Here is a 25,592-nt window from a genome sequence, read left to right as displayed (position 1 = left end):
GTCAGGGACATTCCATTACCTGAGTCCCTAGCCCTAGCCCCAGCTTCCAGCTCTATCTGAGACTGACCAAGTCACTCTTTCAGGAACGTGGTAGATACAGACATTAATGGTTCTCAGAGAAGGGTTGTAAATTCATTCTCTATTTATTTCTACTAAAGACAGGGACAATCTTATGTTACTGCTCTTTTCAAAGTTTTACAAATCACACACCTACACACACAAAATGAGTTATATAATTACTTTATTTTTCCTCTTTGCAAATATAACATTAAAGTCATTCAACATACACATACTATGGCTCCTTATACACCTTATTTTATCTAAATGTAGATATTTGAACTATGAGACAAAAATCATCCCATTAAAATGGCAACATTTCTGAAAAAATGCATTTCATATTTCTGTGATGGGAAATTGACTCCCCATCTACCACCCTTCCAAATTCCTTCAGTCCAGAACTACAGGAAGACAGTTCACAATCAGGGCTAACATGTGGTGCCCATGCACAGAAAAGGCCCCAAAACAATAAGCAATGAGGTTAAACTTCTGAAACAAGCAATTTTTCATTTGTACAGAATAAGGATACAGAAGAAAAGCAACACTTTCCTTTTAGCCCTTGTATTAGTATTTTGCCTTCACCCAAATTACTGTGTACCAAGTGGCTACAAATAATAAAAACCAACTGACTTCAAGTCCCCGAAAGGCATGCAATTAAAATCCCCTAATGCACACGATCAGTTCCAAGTCTGACTTTTGTTGAGCGCTGACTATGGTGCAGGGTTGCCGGTTAAGTCCGTTGTGCTGCTAGGGTTTGCAGTTGCTGCTTCTTTGGCTTCTGGCTGCTGGGTTTCAGTTTGGGGATCTTCGTTTCCGACACTCTTCTCTTTGTCTGCTGCCATGGCATTCATCCCCATGATTTCCTGAAGCGGCTGATCGGTTTCAAGGCTGCTTGGTTGGAGTTCATAGACCTGGACTTGACCGGGGACATCAATTGCTTTCTGTTCAAGTTTTTCCAAGATGGTCTGAACCTTCCTGACACCATCTCTCCTGGCCTGACGCACATCAGCTCGTCCTTCAGGGTCCACAGAATCCAGGGCCAGGAGCTCTTTGGTCAAATACTCTTCAATCATCAGGTACTTTTTGTCAGTTTTCTTGCCTTCGAAGTTGTCTACAGCCTGCTCCAGCCCCTGCACCTTCTCCAGGATGGCTTCCACTTTCAGGACACCTGGATGCTTTGGTGGGGCCACAGCTTCTTCTGACTTGGGGGCTGCAGCTTCTGTAGGAGCAGGGCTGGGGGTTGGCTTCTCTTCTGCAGCCACGTTCTTTGGGGAAGAGGGCACAGCGGAAGGGCCAGGGCTGGGAGGAGGACACGGAATTGGGGCAGGAGGAACCTTTATTTCCACCTTCTCAGAGGGTGGAGGTGGCTTCTGGGAAACAGGCTTAGAATCTGGCTCCCTGCGGATCACTTGAATTGGGATGTGTCCAGGAGGGAGATCTGGTCCAGTTGGGCCTGGCTTACTTTCTGCTTTGTTTTCTGGTTGGGTGACAGGAAGAGTCTCTCGATGGGTCATTGGCTGCTAAAAAAAAAAATAGATACAAAGATTTTTTTTAGTAACGGCCTGAAAGTCAAAGGCAATTGTTTATAGCTAGAATCAATTATAAAGAAAATGGGAAATTTTTTTTTAAAGTTTAATAGTATAAAAAAACTCCAAGTCAACTGACAACCAAAATTACAATACAGTATTAATCATGTATATGGCCAAACTTTTTAAAAAAAACTTCCATTGATCACTCTGGACTATTTGTAATGGTTCAACGAATTCTCAGTAGATAGTATTATTACAAGGGAGGGGGACAACATAGTTTTCACAAATGAAAATAGCAAAACCTTATGCTGACAGCTAAGAAAAGTTTGTTCACAGAGCAGAGTCCTGAGTACATCTGACTCAGGATGGAACCATGAAGTCACCTGAACTACACAAGTGAGATTCTGTCTCAAAAAACCAAGAAATAAGGTAAGGCTACTGCAATTTACCTCAGTAGCTCACACTGAGTTCCCCAGATACAGCATGTACTTTTTATCTTTCTTTTCTCTTGTGCTACCCAGGTTTGCCCTGCAGAGCTGGTTTATCCCATATCCTTTTACCCCTCACTTTTCAAAGGAATGTTTGGCATCATTAAACAAATAAACAGACAAATGAATAAACTAATGAACAAACTTGTGACAGCCCAGGCGGCAAACCTATGAAATACATACTGCGGCAGGCTGTTTGCTATCACTGAAAGCTTTAAAAGCTTCACCATTACTGGCTGGACTAATAGTTTTCTGCCCAGACTAATCTGTTTCTTGAGAATAGGTAAGATGCTTGAAATACTGTAGTTGAGCCTAGAATAACCGTGCACATTTGCGCCTTAGCCTAGCACTCGGCCGTGATGCAGCATCTCAAGGCTAACTTCTGGTTTTGCAGTCTTTCACTGGAGGCTGCAGCCATATTTTCAGAAAATGAACTACGTTCAAAACAGGAATACAAGCTGGCCCTGGTAGTGCACTCCTGCAGTCCCAGCACTCGAGATTAGAGGCAGCAGGATGGCTGAAGATTCGAGTCCATTCGATCCCGGGTTTCGGCACCAAAAAAAAAAAAAAATTCGAGTCCAGCCTAGGATACATAGTAAGTTCAAAGCCAGCCTGAACTACATAGCGAGACCCCGTTCTAAAAAAAACAAAATAAATAAAATAAAATATTAAAACAAAATAACACCCCCCAAACAAAAAACAAAACAGGAATACTGTGGCTCTTATAGCACATAAGTGAATATCTCAAATCCCTTTAAAAATCTCACATGTCCCGGTTTCATCAATTGAAAAATAATGTTGGGTTCTACTACTTCTAAAGCGCCCCTGATTTAAAATATTAATCCTTGAAAGTCTCTAGAGAGAGTTCTTTGGACAGGCTATAAAAGGGAAGTCATGATCAAGGTTAATGGAGGTGAAAACATGACTAAATAAATATTACTTTATGGATTATGGAAAACATATGGGAAAGAGGTGAGAACAGGCACTTCTCTTCAAGGATTACTGAACCCAGGTATGGATATGGTGCACCCAGCTGTCCAAACACCTTTTCCCATCAAACTCCTCTTGCCAAACTCTGTCTCTCACCATTTACAAAGCCACCACACACCCATTTTGGGTTTTACAAGCAGTGGAGGGCTGCAGAAGGAGTGACTTTGGAAACACACAGGGAGGGTGTCCTAGGGTCCATGCTCTTCAAAAACATCAAGGTCATAAAAGCAAAGGCTGGGGCTGGGGATTTAGCTCAGCAGCATAAGCACCTGCCTTGCAAGTGTGTGGTCGTGAGTTCGATTCCCAGTACCGATAAAAAAGAAAAAGGAAGAAAAAAAAAAAAAAAAAAAAAGCAAAGGCTGAGGAACTGTTCCAGAGACTAAAGAGAAGGGACATCTGAATGAGTCATTCATCCTGGATTAGGCTCTGGGGCTGAGAAAACTGCTGTGAAGACTGGAAATGGGCTTATGCTGGCGTGTACTGGATGATTCTACTGAAAGAATGTTACATTTCCTCACTCTCATAGTAGTTTTATTATAGTTATGAATGTCTTTCTTCCTTTTGTGTGTGTGTGTGGGAACGACTGGATATTAAACCAAGCCTTCTCACTAAACTATACCCCAGCCTTTTCCTATTTTTTTGTTTGTTTTGTTTTTTAATTTTGAGATAAGAGTTTTGTTGGTTTCCCCAGGCGGAGCTCAAACTTGGCATCTTCCTGCCTCAGTCTCCACGAGTGATGCAATTATAAGTTTGTACCACCACACACAGCTTTTTTCTTACGAAAACATTTGCTGATGTATTTAGGGGTAAAGAGAAATGATGTTTGCAACAAACTCTAAAACAGTGATTATATGGAGGCAGGTGAATGATAACAAAAATGCAGCACAATGTTAACAAATACTGAATTTGGGCAAAGGACATATCAGAATTTTATATAAATCTCACAATTCTTTTTAAGGGTGCACTTATTTAAATAAAAAAGCAAAAAAAAAAAACTATTGTAAAATAAGGATTTATTTTCTTTCCCAGGCCACTGGACAGTGCCAGTATCTGCAGAAAAAAAGACCCCCACATCTGTTCACGGGTCTTTGAAGGGCAGGCAAAACCAGGACTGTGCTAGTACTTCAGGGAGTGTGTTCAATCCAAGCGGAAGCTCAGAGAAGGCACTAAGTAAAGGCCTGCAGAGTATAGAGTGGAACAGTAGGAGACAGGTTACCTGGTACACTGGGTGCCAGCGGTGGCTGGGGTGTGGAGGGCCCTGACAGGATGTGACAGGCAGGGAGGAACCTAGTCCCAAGTGTGCCAGTGATAGCAGAAGTTCTGCCCAGCTGTTTCCTCAGCTCTTAAAGCAGCCACAGTGGAAAACAACCCGCCAAGCAGACACTCCGTACTGAGAGTTCATGGCCCTCATCCTGCATTTCTGTGGAGGACCAGCAATTTCTAGAATCCCACTTTTTTCCAATTATCCTTATGCTAACTTGGCAGAACTGAAGGGGGAGCCCAGGACACATGCAGAGCTCCTCGGCCCCTGGAACCCTGACACTTCCACAATGGGCTGTCAACACTTCTGGCTCCATACCTGAGGCCTGTCCACCACAGTGTGCACACGGATGGGTGATGGGGAGTGCACCGGTGTGCTGCTTCTGGCTGGTGAGCCCTCCCGGCTGGATGTACCTCTGGTGGAGGACCTAAATGGTGATGCTGCCCGCCGGGGCTCCCAATCATCCCCTTGGATCTTGTGGTACACGGGCTGGTGGGTCTGGTATTCACCCTGTTGAGCCGGGTAGTGGGTTTTCTGGGCTTGATGGAAGGAGGGCTGGGCTGCCGGCCGAGTGACATTCTGCTCGTGGATCACTGGGATGGGGATGTAGCCCCGGGGCAGCTGGTGACTGCCTAGGCTGCTCCTGCCGGAGGAGGGTAGGCTGGCAGAGGAGGACGAGGATGAACAGTCAGAGGCAGCTGGAGACTGGGACCGCTGCAAGCGACAAAGGATAGAGGTTACATACAGCCCATGAAAAACCCACTGTTCTGGCAATCTGTGTACCTGCTCATGGCACCACATGTCCAGCGAGTACCACCTGGACAATGTTTTCACTTTCAAAGTGCAGTGTTAAGGGGCTAGGGGTGTAGTTCAGTGGTAGAGTGTGTGTCTAGCATGAATGAGGCCTTAGGCTCCATGACTAGGACTAAAAAGGACTATTAAGACTAAGAACTGTGCATCAAAGAGAACTGGGTTCAAATTCTTAGTGGCTCAATAGCTTTCTGATCCTCATCTGAAATATGAGAAAAGAGTAACACCTCCACCCCCTGGGCTGCTGTGAATTTAGTAAAATCACCTGTGTACTTGCCTCAGTGTGAACACTACACACAGGATGGGCTCAGTCCACTGGATCTGCTGCTGACCACATGTCTTCTCTTTCTCTTCTCCTTAAATCCCTTTTTCTACTAATCTTTAGAGAACCAGTGAGTAACTGAAAGTCTTGTCCCTTTGTATAGCCCAGGCCCATTCTCTTCTGGACCCCCTTCTAGTCATCTAGGAAATGGGAAGGGTGTTCTCTCCAGTTGGATTCTAAGGATCTTACGAGTTTAAATTTCCTAAGATTGACGTGTCACTGAGTTTTGCAGCAAAAAACATCAGAAATGTAGTGTGTACCATCTCTGGAAGGAAGGGTTTTTAAAAATGCTTCCTTGTATCTCATGTCTAATTACAACTTTTCACCCCAAGCAGGTTGTAAAGCTGAAAAGATTCAGAACAGAGCTGACAGGCAATCACGACTCTGGGTTAGACAGGAAATGAAAATTTGTGCTCAAGAATAATGCCAGTAAACAGGGCAGGATGATATACAGACAGGAAAATGAAGAGAGCTTATGCTCCAGAATCCGATCCATTGGTCCGCAAATCTCAGCTAAGAGCCAGATTAACAACTATTCTTTTACTATTAATGTACTCTATCTAATAATGCAATGAATCTACCAAGATATCCTGAAGTGTTGGGCACTGAAAACGAAAGCCTATTTTAAGAATAAGTAAATAAAGGAAGCTTATATTGCAACTGTTACCTTCCCAATTGCTATTTGGGATTCCTTTTCGGGAGGGGGAGGAGTATGGAGTCAAACTCAGGACGTCTCTTTTTGCCATGCAAGCACAATACCACTGAGCTATATCCCTGGCCCTGGAATTGTTTTTAAACTGTGGGGGATAACTTTGTTTTCATTATCAACATAGCTCTGAGCAGTTTATATTTATCCTTGAGTGTCATATTGACCAAAATAATAATACAGCTTTCTCTGAAATGAAAAGCCAGACATGAATAGGGAACAGCAGAATCAGGAGCCAAGAGGCCAGGTTTCTGGTTCAACTTTTATAAATCTGAACCAAGCAATTTATAGTTTATTCTCTTGGTTCTGGTTCCTTAATGACAAAAATAAGCCATGTGACTCCTGTGCATGCCACCTGGAAAACACACCTTGTAACACTGAGGAACAATGTGGGGTTGCCTAGCTGTGTTTGTATGGGGACCTCTGATGCTGCAGGGCAGGCCCAGACCCTCGTGTGACAACTGGTGCTTCACTCAGGGTGAGCAGGGTGTCTCCTTACCTCAGGTCCATGGGAGGCTGGGAGTGGAGCTGCTGCAGCTGCTGCCACCTGGCCACACTGTTTATCTGGCTGGGTGGCTTCTTGCACACCACCACGCAGAGGTGACTGGGACCTCTGAGGAGCGGCTGCTGCTGCCTCGGTTCGGAATCGCTGCGCCCCAGGCTGGGCATATGCACGGAAAAGGTGCGGCTGCCGGTTCTCAGAGCCTTCGTGGAGGACAGGGATAGGAATGTAGCCTGGTCGGAGCTGAGGGTACACAGGATGGCCTTCCCTGGTAGGCAGCACCCTGGAGCCCTCCCGTGAAGGACCATTGGCAGAGGATGCAGTTTCCTAAAATAAAATGTGGAGAAACATGGATCGATTAGAAGAAACTGGGAAGAAAGTACCCCTGAAGAGGAAATAGTGGCGCTGAATACCATGATCATCCAGAGTGACTTGAAACCCACAATTTAATGAGGACAGCTGAGCCTAGGGAGCACCATTACTCCATGGCCCCCCGTTTCTGTGAAACACCCTCTCTCTTACAGAGGCTGCTTTGGGGTGGGCAGTTTAAGACTTGGGGGAACCAGGAGGAGCCATGGGGAATCCGAGTATTTGTTGAGCACATGGGAGGTCCCAATTCCCCAAACTGGTAAGACAGGTTCTTTCTAGATGACAGAAGTACAGTGTGTAATGAAGAGAGCTGCTGGCTCTCCCTCAAATCTTCAGAGGACTGGACCACAAGGTGACCCCCCAGGAACAAGATTCATCTCCCAATACAAAATTACAGTAAGCTCCTCTGCTTCCCCAAAGGCCCTTGAGTTTCCCAATCAGAGTTTGTATCAGACCCCAAACACAGAACACGATTTGGAAATCTTTACAAAAAAGTGAGAAGGGCAGGGTACTGCCTCCCCAGGAATACTGTTAGAACAAGTTGCAAGGGAGGGAGCTACACAGGAATGCAGAAGCATCACAGGAAGGAAGCAAAATTCAGAGATTAATTGTGCTAATGTTATCATGAAAACTGACAAGAGTCTGCCTGGCCAAACTCCTAAACGATTGAAGCTTTGGCTGGGTCCACCTGTGCACTTCCTTGTAAAATCCAGTTTTAGCAAAAGAGCTCTGTTAACTCAGGTTAGCCTGAACTCCTCTCCCCTTTGTGGTACCTGATCATCCTGGGTATTTGATCAGGTTCCCTGTCTTAACTGTCCCCTCCTCAGGGGATGTCTGTGCACCCTGGCAGGTCTGAAGCAAGAATCCTGTTACGTCAGTTTAGCCAGAATCACTCTTTCCCTTGATGTTCGTTGTCTTTCATCCATTGACCCTCACACTGTTGCTTGGCTACAAATTGCCCCTGCCCATGCTGTCCTGGGAGTTGAGCCCAATCTCCTTCCTCCTGCAAAATCCCAGTGCAGTCTTTAACAAGTAGCACAAAACAATTTTTTTTTTCTTTAACACCATAAAGCCAAGTTGGGTGAGGAGCAGTTGGGGTCCCTCTCTTACGTCCTCTCATGAAGTTCTCCTGTCAGTGGCCTGGCTATTTTGGGCCCCTCAAGAAGGCCAAGCTCCAAAATGTACCATTGGGAAATATCTTATTTCAGACAACAAGGCTGGCCAGCAGCTCCCTGGGCAATGCCAACTCTCACCAAGGCTACATAACACAACCCCTCACCATCTCCTAAGAACGGAGGATCCCTCCACAAAGGAGGGGAGCTAGTGATCTGGGTCACATGCACATATCTGAGTAAGTCAGTATTAAAGGGAGGGAGCCTTCTTTAAGAAAGCATCTCTCTAGCCAAGTGTGGTGGCACATGCCCATAATTCCACCTTGTGGGGAGGCTGAAGCAGGAGGACTGCCATGAGTTTAAGGCCAGCCTAAGCTACACAGTGATTTAGGGAGCAGGTCCTGGGAATCAAGGTCAGGACCTCACGCTTGCCAGATAGGTGTTATGCCACTGAGCCATATCCCCAGCCCAAGGCTACACAGTGAGTTCAAGGCCAGCTTGGACTACACAGAGCGACTCTGTCTCAAAACAAAGGAGGCATTTCTTTGAATGGAAAACAAATACCAAAGATTGAGAATCTATGAGACTGGGGCTGGGGATTTAGCTCAGCGGCATAAGCACCTGCCTTGTAAGCAGGCAGGTCGTGAGTTCGATCCTTGGTACCGATAAAAATGAAAAAGACAAAAAAAAAAAAAAAAAAAAAAATGAGCAGAGAATCTATGAGACTTCAAGATACAATTTTTGCTGCAAATTCAGTCAAAAGAGCAGGCGCCAAAGGCTGATTTGCATTTTGAGTGAAGAGACTGTTAATTCTGTGATGTTGCTATTTATACACAGATGTGGGCACCAGGTGGCTGGCCCTGGAATTTAGCTCTTTCAGGCTCATCAACTGCCTCCCTCCTGCTGAACACAGGAAAGGCAAGGGTGTCACTGTGTCCTTGGGGACACTTGCAGACAGGCACTTGGCACTCTCAGATTAGAAGACCCACGTGCTCTGGGCAGCAGCATTATTTCAGTTTGCTTAATGCTCAGGTCATTCCTCTCAAGAGCACCAATGTATCAAGCCTCACATTCAGAACCCAGATCCCGGTGCCAGCAAGGGGCACTGAAAAAATCTCTGCTGCTCAGTATTGAGCCATAACATTCCTCTGGGAAAGCGTCTGCTAACTGGGGCACCGTTCCTTCCTGCTACAGTCAGAAGTCTGCCCGAGTCCTATAAAATCATTCATGCTGGCTGCCCAGGGCTCACTCTCCCCCGTCCCCGTTTTGTACAGGGAATAGAACTCAGGACCTTGCACTTGCCAGGCAGGCACTGTGCCACTGGGCTATATCCCCACCCCAGGGCTCACTGTTTCTTCTAGCCATGTACAAAACCTCAGTCTGTACCCACCTCAAAGTCAGCAGCTAGTAAGCCAGGACTCCCCCATCCAAAACCATAATTAGCCCTAGCAGGTGTGACCTCTGCACTGTGGGCTAACAGGAAGGGTTTAAAATGCATAAAACAAACAGGAAGCAAACTTACAAAGCATCAGAAGCATTATGAAACATGAGGGAAATGCAGGTCTTTCCCAGGGTTCAGGTTAGCCCCACAGGACCCAAGTTCATTCTTGCCTTCATTAGTAACAGCTCTGTGAGCTGGGATAATCCTCTTACCTCTGTAAACCTTCATTTCCTTTTCTAGAAACCAGAGCAGGCAAGGCCCACTCTGCAGAACTGTGATACAGTTTTATAAAACACATTAGGAGGAACGCCCAGCCTGTAACAAGCGAGTTCCCTCCCTAAAGAGGCACACAAGTATGCTCAGTGGTGCAGCGCGTGACTGGCAAGTGTGAGGTCCTAAGTTCCATTCCCAGTGCCCCCCCCCCAAAGTGAAGGATAAAACTAAGTGATGGAGATAGTGATAGGTGGTGCTAAATCGGTATATACCTATATAAACATCTATCCAACTCTACACTTCCCTGGAATCCTTCACTACCCACCTATATACTACTTGCTTTTAACAGGTAAAATCTTCCAGCTCCCTTGTGCCTTGCCAGGGCCTGAGATTCTCAGGCAAGCTAGTAAAGTGAATCCTTGGTGAAAGTCCCTGGATTTGGAAGTCTATTCAGCCAGCCCACATTTTATGCAACTCAGTGACTCTATCCCATACCTTAGTTGAAAGAGAAAAGGGAAGAAAGGAAGAGGAATGAAATAAGGAAGATCCAGTCTGTTCAATGACCATGATGACAGATGCTGTTTTTTAGAGTCAATGTCCAACACTAATCTTTCCAAGTGTCAGGTCTAGGTCAGAAGAGGAAAAAAATGTGGTCACTGTGGGCAGGATCAGTGTGGTCATGGTCAGAGCAGCAGCTGGAAGGAAGGCTGGATGGAAAGTGCTGAGCTACAGGAGACGAGGAGGCTGGAGGCCCATCTCCCATCCTGAGAGTTGCTGACCATTGCAGTAGGCACGCCTCAGCTAGATGGGAGGAGCTGAAAAGTAGAAACTATGTGGCATCAGCAGGGGAAGAAGTTGGGAGGAGTAAGGAAAGTGGAGAGGGGAGGAGGCTGGGAAAGTCTCTGGGAGAGGAAGGGAAGGGCCAGGTTCACCAAACTCAGGTCTCAAACTTGGAATTGATGGAAAAACCATGCTGCCAGCAGGAACAAGCTAGATGGCTAGGAGAGGAGGGTAGCCTGGAGGCTGCTTTTCCTTACAGTCTTGAGGTCTGTGCTCCTGAGTCTGCATGAATAAGAAATGTGTCTGTGAACCTCATATTTGAAAGGAGTTCCAGGCCCCCTTCCACTCTAGGGTTTTGGCTTAGGTAAGTGACAGACCACACTGCTTCACAAAGCAGGCAATTAACACTTGCACTTGAATGAATAATTTAAACCAAAAATGAAACTCATGAAACTCTCAACCATAATGTCTGCACTGGGAATGCTGTTACTTCTAAGATTCCCACTGTGCCATCACTAGAGTCTTACTGTAAAATGCATGTTTTTACTATGTAAAAAGCACCATCTGGAGGAGTCACATCATCCACTCTATCTTCTATGGTATTTTCATCATAATCTGATTTTCAATGAAAAAATGCAATATTTATAATTCCTCTAGAACAATGGTAGTGAACCCATGATACTTATCATTGAAAGCTCTCAAAGGTTCGTCATCACAGCCCTACAATATGACTAAAACATATTCCCTCAGTCCATTAAAAGAAGTGTTCTAGAGTTCAAACACATGTATAGAGACAGCTTCTTGGTTACATCAGCATCTTTCAGATCAGACTGCCTACCCATCTAGATTCCAAAAGGGACTAAGGAATAGCTCAGTGAGACCAAGTCATAGGCAGTGGGGTGCAAGCACAGGCCACAGGCAAGGGACTCCTGAGCCTCACATCAAGACCAGCCTGCAGCTCAGCTCATTATCTTTGTATTTGGGTTTGGACGTCAGGAATACATTAAAAATCCAATTAGGAAATAAGAGCCCCAGGGCCACACTGCTTAACTCAAAACTTTAATTTATAAAATGAATTAGTAATTCTTTCCCCCTGTTTGCATATTGCATTAAAATCCTCTGAGGTATATCTTAGGGCTCCAAACCACTCCATGTCTGAGATGGCCAGGAGAAAAAGCAGGACCAAATTACCCAAATTTGTCCTATTAAGAGTTAAGACTTTATTATTAAAGAAAGCCTGAGGTCAGATTCTGAGCCTGGTTCTGCTGTTGGGTTTGCCTGCTTAAGACCATATCTAAGCTTCATTGCTGATTTGTAACAAGTACACAGGCACAAAAGGAACAGCCAGGAGACCTGAAACTGTTATTGGCCCTACTTCCTGTTCTGCCCCAAAAATCTGTTACTTGCAACTTGCAATCTCTCCCTGGACCTTAGTTTTTTCAGTTGTAAAATGCAAGAAAGACATATCAATATTCTACACATCTGTGGTTCTCCAGCTATAGGAGGCACCCAGGAAATAACAGGCAGGTACATAAGGATTTTGAAGGGTGGGTTCACATTAGACATTGCTAGATTTCAAGGCACCCGAAGTTTCATGGGCCAAATGAAAGAGGCGGAAAACCACCTTGCAGCTGGCATTCCTTAGTTAGTGCCTTAGATGCAGGACAGGGAGTGGAACCCTTGGGTATTCCCTAGGTATGCACCTGGTACTAGCTGGGAACATTCATGGGACAGTGTAGGAAAAAGGTTGGCCTTGACTCATCTACTACTGGTATCCTGCATGTTGGTGGACTTTGGAACCCTAAAAACAGGTGCTCACCCCCATCCCCACCCAAGTCAGCTTTGGTGCCAACTTTAGCTCCATTAGTGCAGTGCACTTACTTGGAGGGCTACCCCCTAGCACTTCTGATTTGACAGCCCTGGAACCTTAAGTAGGACACAGATTCTGTTAACTAGGTTTTCAGGCCACAAGAGCCTTTACCCAAGTCAGGTGTTGAGTTTTACTAACAACACTTCAAAACATCTAAAACAAAGAAAAGAAGAAAAAAAGGTGAGGGAGAAAAGTAATCCTGGAACTCCCCATGCAGCTAGATCTAGGTCAAAATCAATTGGCTTGGCTCACCTCTATTAGGCAGGAGAAAAACATGAAGCGTTCATCTAATGCATAAATAGAGCTGAGCTTCAATATCCTACCACAACTTTCTGTTTGGTACAACAGCCATATAAGTGAATTAGCATTTTTGTCAGCTTGATGTAGAAATAAACAGCCATTTGTATCCCTATGGCAAGACTAAATTCTTTCCATCTCCACTGGATTGTGAATTAGGTCTTTCCCACCACTCTGCACTGCCCGGGGCATATAAGCAACCAGACAAATTCTGAATAATAAATATGGTCCATGTTCCACCAAAGATCACCTCTGAGAAGATGAGTTTTGTCTTGGGACTCCAAGTAAGATAGACGGTCTATGCTGGTCACAAACTCTGTGAGCCCCCAAGAGTCACAGTTTTGTTTTTGTTTTGTTTTGTTTTGTATTTTTACCAGTACCAGGGATCAAACTCACAACCACAGGCTTGCAAGGCAGGAGCTTATGCCACTGAGCTAAATTCCCAGCCCCTGAGTCACAGTTTTTGGAAGCTTGCTCTGATATGCCTGTTATTCAAACGTAAGTATTTTAATTAGTGAAATGGATGTATCCGTGTGTTTTTACTGGAGAAAATTTTTAGAAGATGAAACCATTATTATCTCTCTTTACAGCTGTGTCCAAATAAATATGAATTTTCTATTCCTGCAAGCTGTCACCCTGGACTCCAATCTGTCTCCACTTTTACCAATCAATGGCCTCATACCAATCTCAAGATTCAGCCCCCTCAACTATAAAAATTCTTACACTTTCCAGTAGTTTTTGAAAGATTTCAGAGAAATAACGCATGAGCAGGTCTTCCTCCATGCCAAGCCAACTCTCTGCCCTATAAAATCCTTTTCCTTCATTTCATAACTAATCGCTGATGGGCCAGGTTTTCTCCAGGAACAGTTGGTTGGGCCTATTGGTAAAAGCCAGCTAGAGCTGGAAATCTCTTTATCTGAGAATCTTAAAAGTACTGATTAACAAGGATGCCATTGTTATTGCTGAAAACTAACCTGAAAACAACAGCCAAAAACCCACTCTAAAGTTTCAACCCCTGAGCACCCCATTCTCTCCAACAGGGTGGGCTTGCACACAGGTAAGCCAATACCCCACCACACTGGCTGCAGCTCCTCCCAAATGCATCCAGAGACCTAAGAAGAGGGACCAGGCTAGGCTGGGGCACAGGAAGGCACACCAGGATATAAAACATCTGCTGGCATCAACACCACGGCTACACGTGTCCCCAAACCAAGCCTGTCCACTGGCAGCTGCTGGTTATTTCTCTGGATGCAGGGTGGGGTAGAGACTCCCCGCTAACCTTCGGCCTCCCCACTGGTTCCCACCCCTTGGGGCACTCTTTATTACTTCATATAACAGATGTAGCAACAGAACGGGGCCCAAGTTCACACAAGAGGCTAAACACAGCCAGGCTGAGCCTATTGAGGGACACTCACCTCCTGAACTCATGACTCTAAGACATTCAACACTATCTATTTATTCTTCAGAAAAATAAAAAGAACAAGGCCATCCCATCTGCTTTAAACAAACTAAGGCCAGGAGTCACAGATGGAAAAGGAACTGAAACCTCTACACCAGGAAGAAATCTCTGTCTGAATTGAAACAGACCAGAATGGGACCCCCCCCCACATACTTCTGGTACCTATTCATGGCATTCTAAAAGCTATGTCCCATGCAAAAAGTGAGCATACTCGTCATATGGCATTGGCTGGTAAGTGTTAGATGTCAGTAGACATAACATATTTTTCCAAAAGAAAAAAAGATCATCTAATTCATCACCAGTAGGTAAAACAAGGGGAGATTCTCTCTGACCAGCAGTGAAACCCTTTGGAAATTCCTGGGGTACTCTTCTCCCCAGCCTAAGCAGTTCTCCAAGCATTCTTACAACTACCGCCTTTGTCAGTCTGTCTCATGGCGCTGAAGCCTGGCTGAAGTTCCAGAAAGCCCAACAGCCTTCACTTTTTCTTTTTTTGGTCTTTTTCCTTTTTATCGGTACCCGGGATCGAACTCACGACTGCCTGCTTGCAAGGCAGACACTTATGCAGCTGAGCTAAATCCCCAGCCCCAGCCTTCACTTTTTCACACTGCTCCCACCAGGGGCATAGGAAGCCAGGGTAGCCTTCTGAGGATTGTCTAGGCACCAGTTTGGTCAGGGGGAATAAGAAAAGATTTAGCTTCTGAGAAATAAAACTGCTGGTCCATCTGGGAGCTGAAAGACCTCATCTGTACTAGGGGGCAGCCAAATGCCTACCTGCAAATACCCTCCTTACCTACAGCCAGGGATATAACCGTCTCAGGGGACTGCTCACATGCATTGGTTCACTTTGGATTAAACATCTTCCAAACAATGTCTCCCTTTGGTTTCCCAGTCCTGTCCACTGATTGAACAGAAAAGAAGAATGAGGCTTAAGGAAAGTGAGCAATTCACCTAAGATTTTTGGAACCCATGTTTGTCTGACAATAAGGCCAGGCTTATGTCAACCCTCTTACTAGCCCCTTCCTGCAGTACCTGTACACTGTGTGATTAATGTCTCCAAGCCCTTCATCTTCCTGGGCTAAAATGCAGCAGGAGAGAAAGAATTTCATTTTGCCTGGTTGAGCTGGGCTGAGGTTCAGACTTGGAACATTCAGTACAAATGTGCTCTGGGTCAGGGAGCCACCGCTCTGTGCTGAGTCATCGGCCCAGCCATGGCAGGGCGAGTGAAAGTGAAGACATTCTGCTTAATTCTGAGTCACCATAGCACCAAGCCTGTGCTGGCACCCTGCTTAGGGTCACTGTCTGGCACAGGGGCTTTTGCAGGAAAAGGACCTACTTTGACTCAGCAGGAGAGCTGTTCCTGTTCTGATGCTGATGGGAGCCTGCTGCACTGATCAGGCTCTGTCACCCAGTAAACTGGCTGCCCTATCTTTTGCACAAACAGGTGCCTTCCTATCTTCCCACAGCTTGTACTTTTTAAAACCATTCATTCATTCATCCATCCATCCATCCATCCATCCAAGAAGAATTTCGACAACAACTAGGAAAAAACCCCACCCTTGTAATTCCACCTTTGTGGACACTAAAGAAGTTATTTTGAAATAGGAAATGTTTGTTCTCCAACAGGATGCTAAGGAATTTTCCGTGAGAAGTCCCTCTTCAATTCACTAGGGCACAGCTCTGAACTGAGACTTTGGACAGCTGCAATGTTTACAGGTTCCTGACACAGTCAGGGAGCAATCTGTGATTCTGGCTTTTGTGAATGGAGAGGAAATAAGAAGCTTTGTGTATATGTGTCTGATCTTACTGCCAGGCACAAGAATAAAACATTAGAAAGACTCCTTTTCCCAGTGCCGGAACTTCTCCCTGCATCGCTATGGATCAGCATCGTCTAGCTGCTGTCAGCTCCCAGCCCTCCTGCAGGCCTGCTGCAAGATGCTGTGTCACTGATGGGAACAAAGCAGAGCCTCTCCACACCCATCCGGAGGAACTTAAAAAAATCAATGACATCCATGGTGCAGAAAAGGCCATTCAGAAAGTAGTCAAAAGGACAGGCCTCAGGGACATCTGGGAGCCCAGGACCACTGCAGCGCTGAGCCACCCACAGAAGCATTCCCTTGACAGCATTCTCTTTATCCATACTTCATAAGGGGCAGCTTTTCGTTAATCAGCCCCTACAGGCTCACACGGAGTCATCTGACTTCTGCTAAGCAAGTGTACAGGCCCTTCTAGCCATAGACAGGCAGAGAGATAAACAGACTGACTGTTTGCCCAGAAATTCTTAACAGGGGTGTGAGGCCAAGGCAAATTAGGAAAGTACCCACCTTTAGAAAAAAGATTTGAATTAGAGTAAGATGGAATCAAGCAAGGACAGTCCACTTACGACAGGGGGTCAGGAGATGTGCTTTGTAGAAAGGCATCGAAGTGCTAGAAGAGTTTAAGAGCATTTAACACTGTGACCTAAACCCAGTGGGCACTCAGTAAACTTCAGATGAGATGAACAAGTGATGAAGATAGGATCTAGCTCCTGACTTCAGACCCAAGCCTTGGCAAATGAGCCAGCATTTCTGATCAACTGTACTGAGTCAGATTCAGGCTGTTTATCAGACAGTACCTGAAGAGATCATCTATGAAGGAGCCTGACTCACTAAGGGCAAGAGTGTCTGTCCCTCCTGCAAGACACTAGCCAGGGATAAAAATCACACAATCATCTTTTACACCAGAGGCCTGCCACGTCCCCTCTTTGAGTCTTATTTCTCATTCAAGAGACAAACTTAATAGTTTCTATCCCCAAAAGCTATCTTGAGGATTTAAAAAGACAAGTTTTGTAAAAGCACACATCCGTATCTGGAACATATATATCAATATGTTGACAGACCAAAATAATTACATTCCTTCCTTTCTAAAGAAATCCTTGCTGTTAAGCTTTTGCAAACTGCATAGCTTCCTGAAAAGCTGCCAAGGCCACAAAGATAGCTTCATAGAAATATGTGAAGACGGGGCTGGGGGTTTAGCTCAGTGGCGTAAGCACCTGCCTTGCAAGCAGGCAGTCGTGAGTTCGACCCCTGGTACTGATAAAAATGAAAAAGACAAAAAAAAAAGAAATATGTGAAGACTTTAATAACATCATATATTACTCAAAGTGTCACAAGTACCAGACTGAGGGACTAAGACCAACTTCTGCATCTGTAAAATGAGGGAAGGGAACTAGTGACTTGGGCTCAGAAGTCCAGCTGGGTCTAAATTCTGAGGTTCCTTTAGAAGCAGGACTTTTTCTAGTGTCCATACTAAGAGAAACATTAAAACAGCAAAACTAGAATGAAAAACAGCAGGTTTGGATTATCTACGGTTTCCTACTTTGGATGGTAAACATCAGAACTTCTTTTTAAAATATCAATAAAACAAAAATAATGAACATGTAGAATGGTTTGTATAAGGTAACTGTGTGTCATTCTAGAAATGAGGACCATGCCAAACAAGCCTCATAGGTGGTATGAAGCTTTCTGACTCACCATCAACCCTGATAACCTCCAACATTTAAGCCTCCCCAGCCCTGGCTAACGTCAAATGCTGCCATGACTCCTGTCTATGGACGATTCTCCTGGAAAGGGCACATCGACACCAGAAAACAAGGAACAAATTATGTTGTCTGCAGTGCACTCATGAGCTAAACACAGGCTGTTCTTCAGAAAGAAAATACAGGTGTCGGACAAGCTGGGTTCCCAAGGCACGTGGTCTTGCTTTTCCTTTACTCAGCCATGACTGCAACTTGCTGGAAATGGGGAGGATGAAACGGTCACCCATTTCCTAACTGCTAAAAGGCACAGCAGTTTGTAGTCGATCTACAAAGCGCAAAATGATCTCAGTGTAAGAAAATTCTGGAGGTTTTGCTGAACCTGAAGCACAAGAGTTGGGTCTCTCTAATCACAACTGAAAATATTTGCAATTATCTCTGAAAGGATGTTTCTACCTCTGACAGTACTCAAGCTTAGTCTTCAAATTATGATGGTCATAGTGCAGAGAGGGCAAGATAAGACTCTGGTTAACTTCTTCCTGGCGTGTAGGAAGGAACCTCTGCCCACCTTCCCATTCTTGCATGGCCACCTTGACAGATTCTGCCTGGGACTGTTGCCACCCTCTACCCACAATGTCCCCAGAAGAGTCACTTCCAGAAGCCTAGGCACAAGAAGTTTCCCCAAGAAGGAAAGTGGAGGCTGGGCAAAGCCCTGCAGCTCAGATGTGAAGCAGATGCAGCTTGAGGGATTCCAGGGCCCACGCAGGCACACACTATGTCACAACTCCCCCTCTGCCAAACAGGACCACAGGCCACTATGACTCTTATGGCAATTTGGCAGAATTGGTAACACCAGAAACCTTTTGGGGCTTAGAGATTTCTGGGCACTACCCAAATTCAATGCAAGGCATGGGAGGAGGGGCAGCACAGTTACAATTTATATTAAAGTATCTCCTGGAGATGGCTAAGTTTTTGAGTCCTAAGATCCACAGCGAAAGAATAACCTTGCTCTGTGAGACAGAAGGATCTGCCTGTCATCCAGAAAGGTGGCAAGGGATCAACACTGCAGAGTACCCGGCCTCCGTATTCATTCAGGGAGGGGAACCAGAGGTCACATGGAACTGTGCACCTCCAGACTCTACAGAGAACACTAACATCTCCACAGGGAAAAGGCCTGGGCTGGTACAAACTTGCCAAGAGATTAGTGAGAAGGCTTAGTGTACAGAAAACTGAAATCCAGAAAGACTGCGAGTAGGGAGGTCCAGCCGCTTAGCAAGGTGTCGGATAAAGCCAACACACTTGCCTCTGGTTGTCCCACCTCTGCAGTGAAGGCAGACACTTGCTTTCAGCTGCCCCCTGTAAAAATGAGGATCAAAGACCTGCTCTACCCACTTAAGGGGAAGCAGAGGATCCACTGTCAGAGGACAGTTTCAGACACAAAGTGCTAGTCATTCTCTTGTTTGGATAAAGCCATTTCTTTACCAACATGATTGGTCTATAAACATTCTGAAGCTAGGCTTTTCCTAAAAGAGCTTTCGTTCCTCTTCATACTTAGGTCCTCACTGGTTGACAGAATATCCTCTCCAAAAGGATGTTCGGATATTCTTCGCTCATCTCCGGATTAGGAATCAATTACTAAATATAAAACAACATTGAGAATCTCCCACTGTCTTTAGTCTGAAGTAAGGTATAATTCACATAAGCGAAACTGCATTAGTCACCCAGATGTTCTGTAATTATCAAAGCATGGGTTTGAAAACAACAAAGCCCAGATGTGAAGCAGGCAGGGCTTAAGGGATTTGACCCCTATTCCAATGTTAGTTTTCTCTTTATGCTTTGCTGCCATGTTGACAAATCTCAAATAGTTAATTTAGGAAAGACTCTTGTTTTTGAACTGATCACTTTCAGTCACCAAAATCTACACAACCACAGTAGCACAGTGGTCAGAGATCCAATATTTCCATAGCAGAGAGAACACAGAGATACTCAAATATTACAGGCTATACAATTTAGTTAAAAAAAAAAAATGGGGGGTATCAAGAATCAAACTCAGGACCTTGCACTTGCCAGGCAGGCGCTTATGCCACTGAGCTATATTCCCAGTTTTGTAAAATCTGATGCCACTTCTAACATCTTAACAGATACACTGTCTCTTATTAGGACGTCCCATGGTTCTCTCCTGATTATTGGTGCTAGCTCAGTGTCCTTCAAAAACACACTTGAACTCTGCCTTTCTTACTGCGTGTGTGAGTGACAGGGTCACAAACTTGCCTGGACTGCACTCGAATTTGCAGTCTTCCTGTCTCAGCCTCCCTCTGTATCAGTAAAATAAAGAGGCTGAATTACTTTAAGGACCTTTCAACCTGAAAATTCTGATTGAAGTTTTAAAAGCAACTCTTCCAGCCTATGATTTCTGACTTAGTACTTCATGTTTTGTTGAGAACACTAATAGCAGCTCAACTTGTTTTCTTTCCCCTTTAAAGGGCTTAGAAACCACAGTCTACTCCATCTGCAGGGTGGATACAGAAGATACCAACTTGCTAGGTAGGTTTTGTTGAAAGCAATGTTCTGGCATATGTGTATGTTCCAACTTATCTTCACTCCCAAGAAAGGGTGCCAACAAATTCTACCTGTGGATCTACAGGACCTGGACCTCAAAAATATAGCTGTGTACCACATGAGAGGTCCACACCCAAGCAGTCTGCAGTGTGAGAGCTGCTTTAAAGGAATACGGGTTTTACCCAATATAGTAATAGGCTGAAGAGACACACAGAAAGGTATATATAATTATGTCCATCCCAGCTAATTACAGCCTTTCGTATTAATTTTCATGAATATACAATTAATATCTTGTAAATGTGAACTGCTGAATATACAATATCTTGCTCTTAGGTACTAGAGTATTACTAATTTTGTTGGGAGGGGGAGGTAGTACTTGAGAGTGAACCTAAGGCCTTCGTGCTGTGCTATATTCCCAGTAATTTTTTTTTTTGTTTTTTGAGATAGGGTCTCACTATATAGTCCAGACTGGCCTCGAACTCACTATTTAGCCCAGACTGGCCTTAAACTCTTGGTGATCCTCCTGCCTCAGCCTCCCAAGTGTTGGGGATTACAAGTGTGTGTCACCATGCCTGGTTCCATATTCTTTTTTTCTCCCCCTCCCCTAGTTTAATATTCTTAAGGAAATAATAACGCAGGCTGGGGAAGTAGCTCAGAGGTAGAGTATCTGCTTAGCCCAAGGTTTGATCCATACCACTAAAAATAAAAAATTAAATTAAAATAAAAAATAAAAGTGCACAAAAATGATGAATAAAGCTGGGTGTGGTGGCTCATGCCTATAATGCCTGTAATCCCAGCACTCGGGAGGCTGAGGTGGAAGGATCCTTCAAGACCAGCCTGGGCTACAAAGTGAGTTCAAGGCCAGCCTAAACTGCCTATAGAAACCCCATCTCAAAAAAGACAAAAAAAAAAAAAAAGAGTAATACACTTTTTTTTCCTAAAATAATGGTCTACACTTGTGTGTATGTGTGTGTGATGGGGATGGAACACAAGACCTCACACAAGCTAGGTGAGCACTCCACCAAAGCTATATTCCCTGAAATAATGGTTGATAAAGCATTTTTAATTTGGTGAGTTTTTAAATCCTCAAAATAATTTATCAGGCTGAGCACTGTGGCACATGCTACTCAAGAGACTGAGGCAGCAGGACTGCAAGTTCCAGCTCAGCCTGAGTAATTTAGGTGAGACTCTTGTCTCAAAAAATTTTTTAAAAAGGTCTGGATAGGCCAGGAGTGTGTGTGTGGGGGGGTAGCTTAGTGGCTTAAGTGCCTGCTTGGCAAGTGTGAGGTGGTGAGTTTGATCCGCGGTACCAAAAAGGTCTGGAAAGAGCACTATCTCAGCTTTGAGGGACAATATAAAACGCCGAGTGGTAGAATGCTGGCCTAGCATGTACAAGGCCCTCAGATCCATCCTCACTAACACAAACCAGCTTTTTACTTTTTATTTTTGTTTTTTTCCAGGCAGTAGTAAGTTACTCTTTCTAGAAATGTATTTATTTTTCCCTATTTTTATCTTGAAAAATATCTCGAATTTATAGAAATTATTAATAAATCAATATATTAATTATATATTTTAAATTATTTTTAAATGAGAAGAATTCAAACTTGAATTTTCAAATTTCCGTTCTCCTCTTTCCTGTATCACTCACTGGTTATTTGTATACTGGAGGCAAATCCTAAGTACGTACTTTAATACCATAACAAGGAAGGAAACGTATTCCATTAAAAATAGGTATCATTCTCTTTCTCTCCAGTGTGAGGCAATGTCGCAAGGCAAAAGCTAACTATGACAGTTTCCGATCTCGAGTTTAGAAACTGCCTAGCAGAAAAGCACCTTGTTGTTTTTAAGTCATACTGGAATATCTTCCTAGTGAAAGCATCAGTTTCAAACAATTTTCACTTTAAGTACAGAAAGAAAAATTAAAAGAACGTCTTTACACAACCTTCCTGAGTCACTCCGAGCCTGAGACCGGAGAGTAAAGTTAAGCTGACCCTCAACCTAGTTGCAGAACTGGAAGGTGGACTTCCCTGAAGACCCCCAAGCCTTGCCTGCGAGCGACCCTTGCGTCAGCCGGAGCGCGTCGGCTGCGGAGAGCTGGGGGTCTCGGTCGGGAGGCCGGGCGGGCAAGGAGGCCGCGGCGGGGCCTGGCCCGGGCCTGGGGTGCTGCTCAGGCCGGCAATCCCTGCCCGGGCCCGGGATTGCGGTAGCTCCAGCCGCGGGCGCTCGGCCCCTCGAACCAGCGGGCGGACAGGACCTGGCGCCACTGCGCGGGTCGTGCTTCCCCGGCCACTCCTGGGGGACCTCCCTCGGCCGACACCAGCCCAGAGCAGGTCTGGGGAAGGGACTAGCCGGGGGCAGCAGGACACACTCGGGAAGTGCCGGCGACTCCACATGGGGGGCGGCGAGGAGGGCCGCTGTGCGCCCCGAGGAACTTGTGGCCTTCACCGACCGCCGGCGCCCTCGCGACCAGCCCGCTCTATCCCACCACCCCGGCCCGGCCCGCAGACTGTCGAGGAGGGCGCGGGCCCAGCTCACCTTGGGGCCCTCGAGGGGCACGCGCGGGTCGTTCCACGTCGTGGTGCGGCTGTTGTGGTCCACGAAGAAGGGCCAGCCGGTTTGCGGGTCGATCTTGATCTCCCACCCGGGAGGCAGAGGGTCGCGGTCGCCGGCGCCGTTGCCGGACGCCATCTGCACCATGGGCGAGTGGGTGGCAGCGCTCATGCTGGGTCGGGGTCGGCCCGGAGCGGCCGGGTCGCGGGGTCGCGGGGTACGGGCACCTCTGTGCAGCGAGCGGAGTGGGAGTCCTGAGCGCCGCCGACGTGTCCGGGAAGCCGGCGCCGGGCACCTTTATGAATTAAAGGAGGGAGTGACGTGGCCGGAGAGGGGTGGAAGAGTCTGGAAATAGCCTCCGCGCTGCCAGCGGGGAAGGAGGAGATAAAGGGAGGTAGCAACTGGCCGGCTAGAAACTTCTGGTCCCATCCACAGAAGTTGGCTGGCGTGCGGGTTGGATGCGGAGCTCCGCCCTGAGTCATAGGCTATAATCGTGGCGCGGCTGGGCGGGGCGCGGCGGCCCGGGGCGGGGCCCCGGCCTCCCGCCCTCTCGGGTTCCTGCCTCCTGCTCGCGGCTGCCTGGAGCTTCCTGGCGCGCCGTGCTAAGGGACTCCGCCGCCCGCGATCCCGGCGCGCCAGCGCGTTTGGGGCGTCCTTGGTGCGTCCTGGCGGGTCTCGGCCTCCAAACTCCCACCCGCCCCTTCGCACTGTTCCTGGGCTACACAGTCCTCGGTTCCTTTGTGTAAGAACGGAATTACCTTTAAACTTGGAGAATCGCGCTCACTCCGTTGGTCCCTTACAAGTCTGCCCCGGAACTGTGGCGGCCCTGGGTTACATTTCAGTCTCTTTCTCTCAAAGGCCTGAAGGCTGTCCAGAAGGAGCTTAGTAGCGCTAACCTGACATCATAACAAGCCTTCGAGAAAATGGAAGTGCAGTGGAAATTCACCTGCCTGCCTGCCTTTGGAAACCTGAAGAAGAAAAGAGAGATTGCTTTTAAGTGGGTGGTTTCGTTCTTCTTAAACCTCATATTGAGAATGCAGAAATTTTCACTGCAGTGGAAAATTTCAAGGAAAAAAATCACTTCTTTGGCTAGAGGTTGATTTTTTTTTTTTTTTTTTTTTTTTTGAGATGGGGTCTCGCTATGCAGTTCAGGCTGGCCTTGAGCTCACTTTGTAGCCCAGGCCGGTCTCGAACTGCTGGGATTACAGGGGTGAGCCACCACGCCTGGTTTAGAGGTTGATTCTTGCTGTCTTAAATCTGAGACTCATTTTTGCAAAGCAAGGACCAAACCAAACCATGAAGTTTTTGTTTTGTTGATTTAATGACGCTTGTACTTATAACCTCAGTGAACACCATGATTATCCATTGTATTCCAAAAAGAATTATGGGAGGTTCCAATTAAGATGTTAGGCTTACCAACTCATTCCCTTCCTTCAAAAATATCTTGCACTAGTATTGGGCCTATTTTTCAATTTAGAGTCAGGATAATTCTGGGTTTAGGGACCGTGGCACACACCTGTTATCTCCAACTACAGTGTGCTGAGGCAGGAGAATCTCAAGATCCAGACTAACCTGGACAACATACTGAATCCCTGCCTCAAAAGCAGAAACAAAACACAAAACAAAATAAATCAGATTATTCTGGGACCTTCAGATTCCTCTGGCCTCTTACTCTCAGATTATTTCTTCTGGAGCAAATGCTAGAGAGATCTGCCACTCTTTTCCTATGATTCCTACTTATGAAAGTCTTACAGGCTCTGATGTTCAAAAACACAGTACTGTAAAAGTACAGAGATGATTAAACCCCAGCAACCAACTAAAATCACCAAACACATGGGGGACTGATGGGTAAGCCTAGCTGCCAGCACCTTAATTTATTGTATGAAGTATTACTGTTGAAGGACAGAACCTTCAAATATACTGATGAGAGTCTGCCTATGATTCTTTATATTCAAAGCCCTAAACACAGTCCATATTCAATAAATGTTAATTTATTAAAAATTGAATCCAAAAGTAATTTTATATCTTCTTCCTTTACCCTGTTTGCTTTCCAATGCAACTACAATCTAAACACTGAAAGCATTTTTTTTTGTTGCTCCCTCCTATCTCCCCCCACCTCCACACTCCCCCCCCCCTCCACCCCGCTAGACTCAGACAGGGGGAGTAGTTTCCTCTGGAATCCACATAGCTACTTTTGATGGTTTTATTGTATCCACTGGGACTTAAAATGAGCTGTGAAACAAAACCATAAGTTTGAGCCGGGTGTGGTGGCTCACGCCTGTAATCCCAGCACTCAGGAGGCTAAGGCAGAAGGATTGTTTCAAGTTAAAGACCAGGCTGGGCTATAAAGTGAACTCAAGGTCAGCCTGAACTGCATAGAGAGACCCTGTCTCAAAAAAAAAAAGGGGGGGGGGCTGGGGATTTAGCTCAGCGGCATAAGCACCTGCCTTGCAAGCAGGCGGTCGTGAGTTCGATCCCCGGTACCGATAAAAATGAAAAAGAGGCAGAATGCTTGCTGGATCTCATTTACTGGTTTTGATGTCCTGTTGCCTGATTAGTAAAGAACCTGGGAGACCCTCTAGCCACAGAATGGAGGCAGTGATCTTTGAAGATGTGGCTGTGAACTTCAGCAATGAGGAGTGGATTTTGCTGAGTCCATCCCAAAAGAACCTCTACAGAGATGTGATGGGCGAAACATTTAGGAACATCACTGTGATAGGAGGACTTGGGGATATCCAGGAAGCTGAAAATGAATGCAAAATTTAC

At 45.7% G+C, this 25,592-nt stretch overlaps 1 protein-coding gene across 3 annotated transcripts; it reads right to left on the bottom strand.

Annotated features, from left to right (window-relative positions):
- Positions 1 to 224: 224 nt before the first annotated feature.
- On the bottom strand, positions 225 to 23,788 carry Bag3 (BAG cochaperone 3). 3 transcript variants are annotated; one of them, XM_063244832.1, is made up of 5 exons: positions 23,585 to 23,788; positions 22,812 to 23,121; positions 6,663 to 6,992; positions 4,644 to 5,039; positions 225 to 1,577 (listed from the first exon to the last, which is right to left on the bottom strand). In XM_063244832.1, exons 2-5 carry the CDS (start codon positions 22,995 to 22,997, stop codon positions 768 to 770), a joined length of 1,722 nt encoding a protein of 573 aa, XP_063100902.1. In that variant the 5' UTR covers positions 22,998 to 23,121; positions 23,585 to 23,788; the 3' UTR covers positions 225 to 767. The 3 variants fall into 3 exon arrangements, with proteins under 3 accessions (XP_063100902.1, XP_005008142.1, XP_003479354.1); XM_005008085.4 differs by lacking the exon at positions 23,585 to 23,788 and having other exon boundaries at positions 22,812 to 23,260; XM_003479306.5 differs by lacking the exon at positions 23,585 to 23,788 and having other exon boundaries at positions 225 to 1,574; positions 22,812 to 23,260.
- Positions 23,789 to 25,592: the final 1,804 nt, after the last annotated feature.

The sequence above is a fragment of the Cavia porcellus genome, unplaced genomic scaffold (genome assembly GCF_034190915.1).
Source record: "Cavia porcellus strain 051 isolate PalLab524CR breed Dunkin Hartley unplaced genomic scaffold, mCavPor4.1 scaffold_2, whole genome shotgun sequence".
Classification (NCBI taxonomy): Eukaryota; Metazoa; Chordata; class Mammalia; order Rodentia; family Caviidae; genus Cavia; species Cavia porcellus.
The sequence above is the reverse complement of the archived record's forward strand: the minus strand, read 5'-3'. Positions and strand labels throughout refer to the sequence as shown.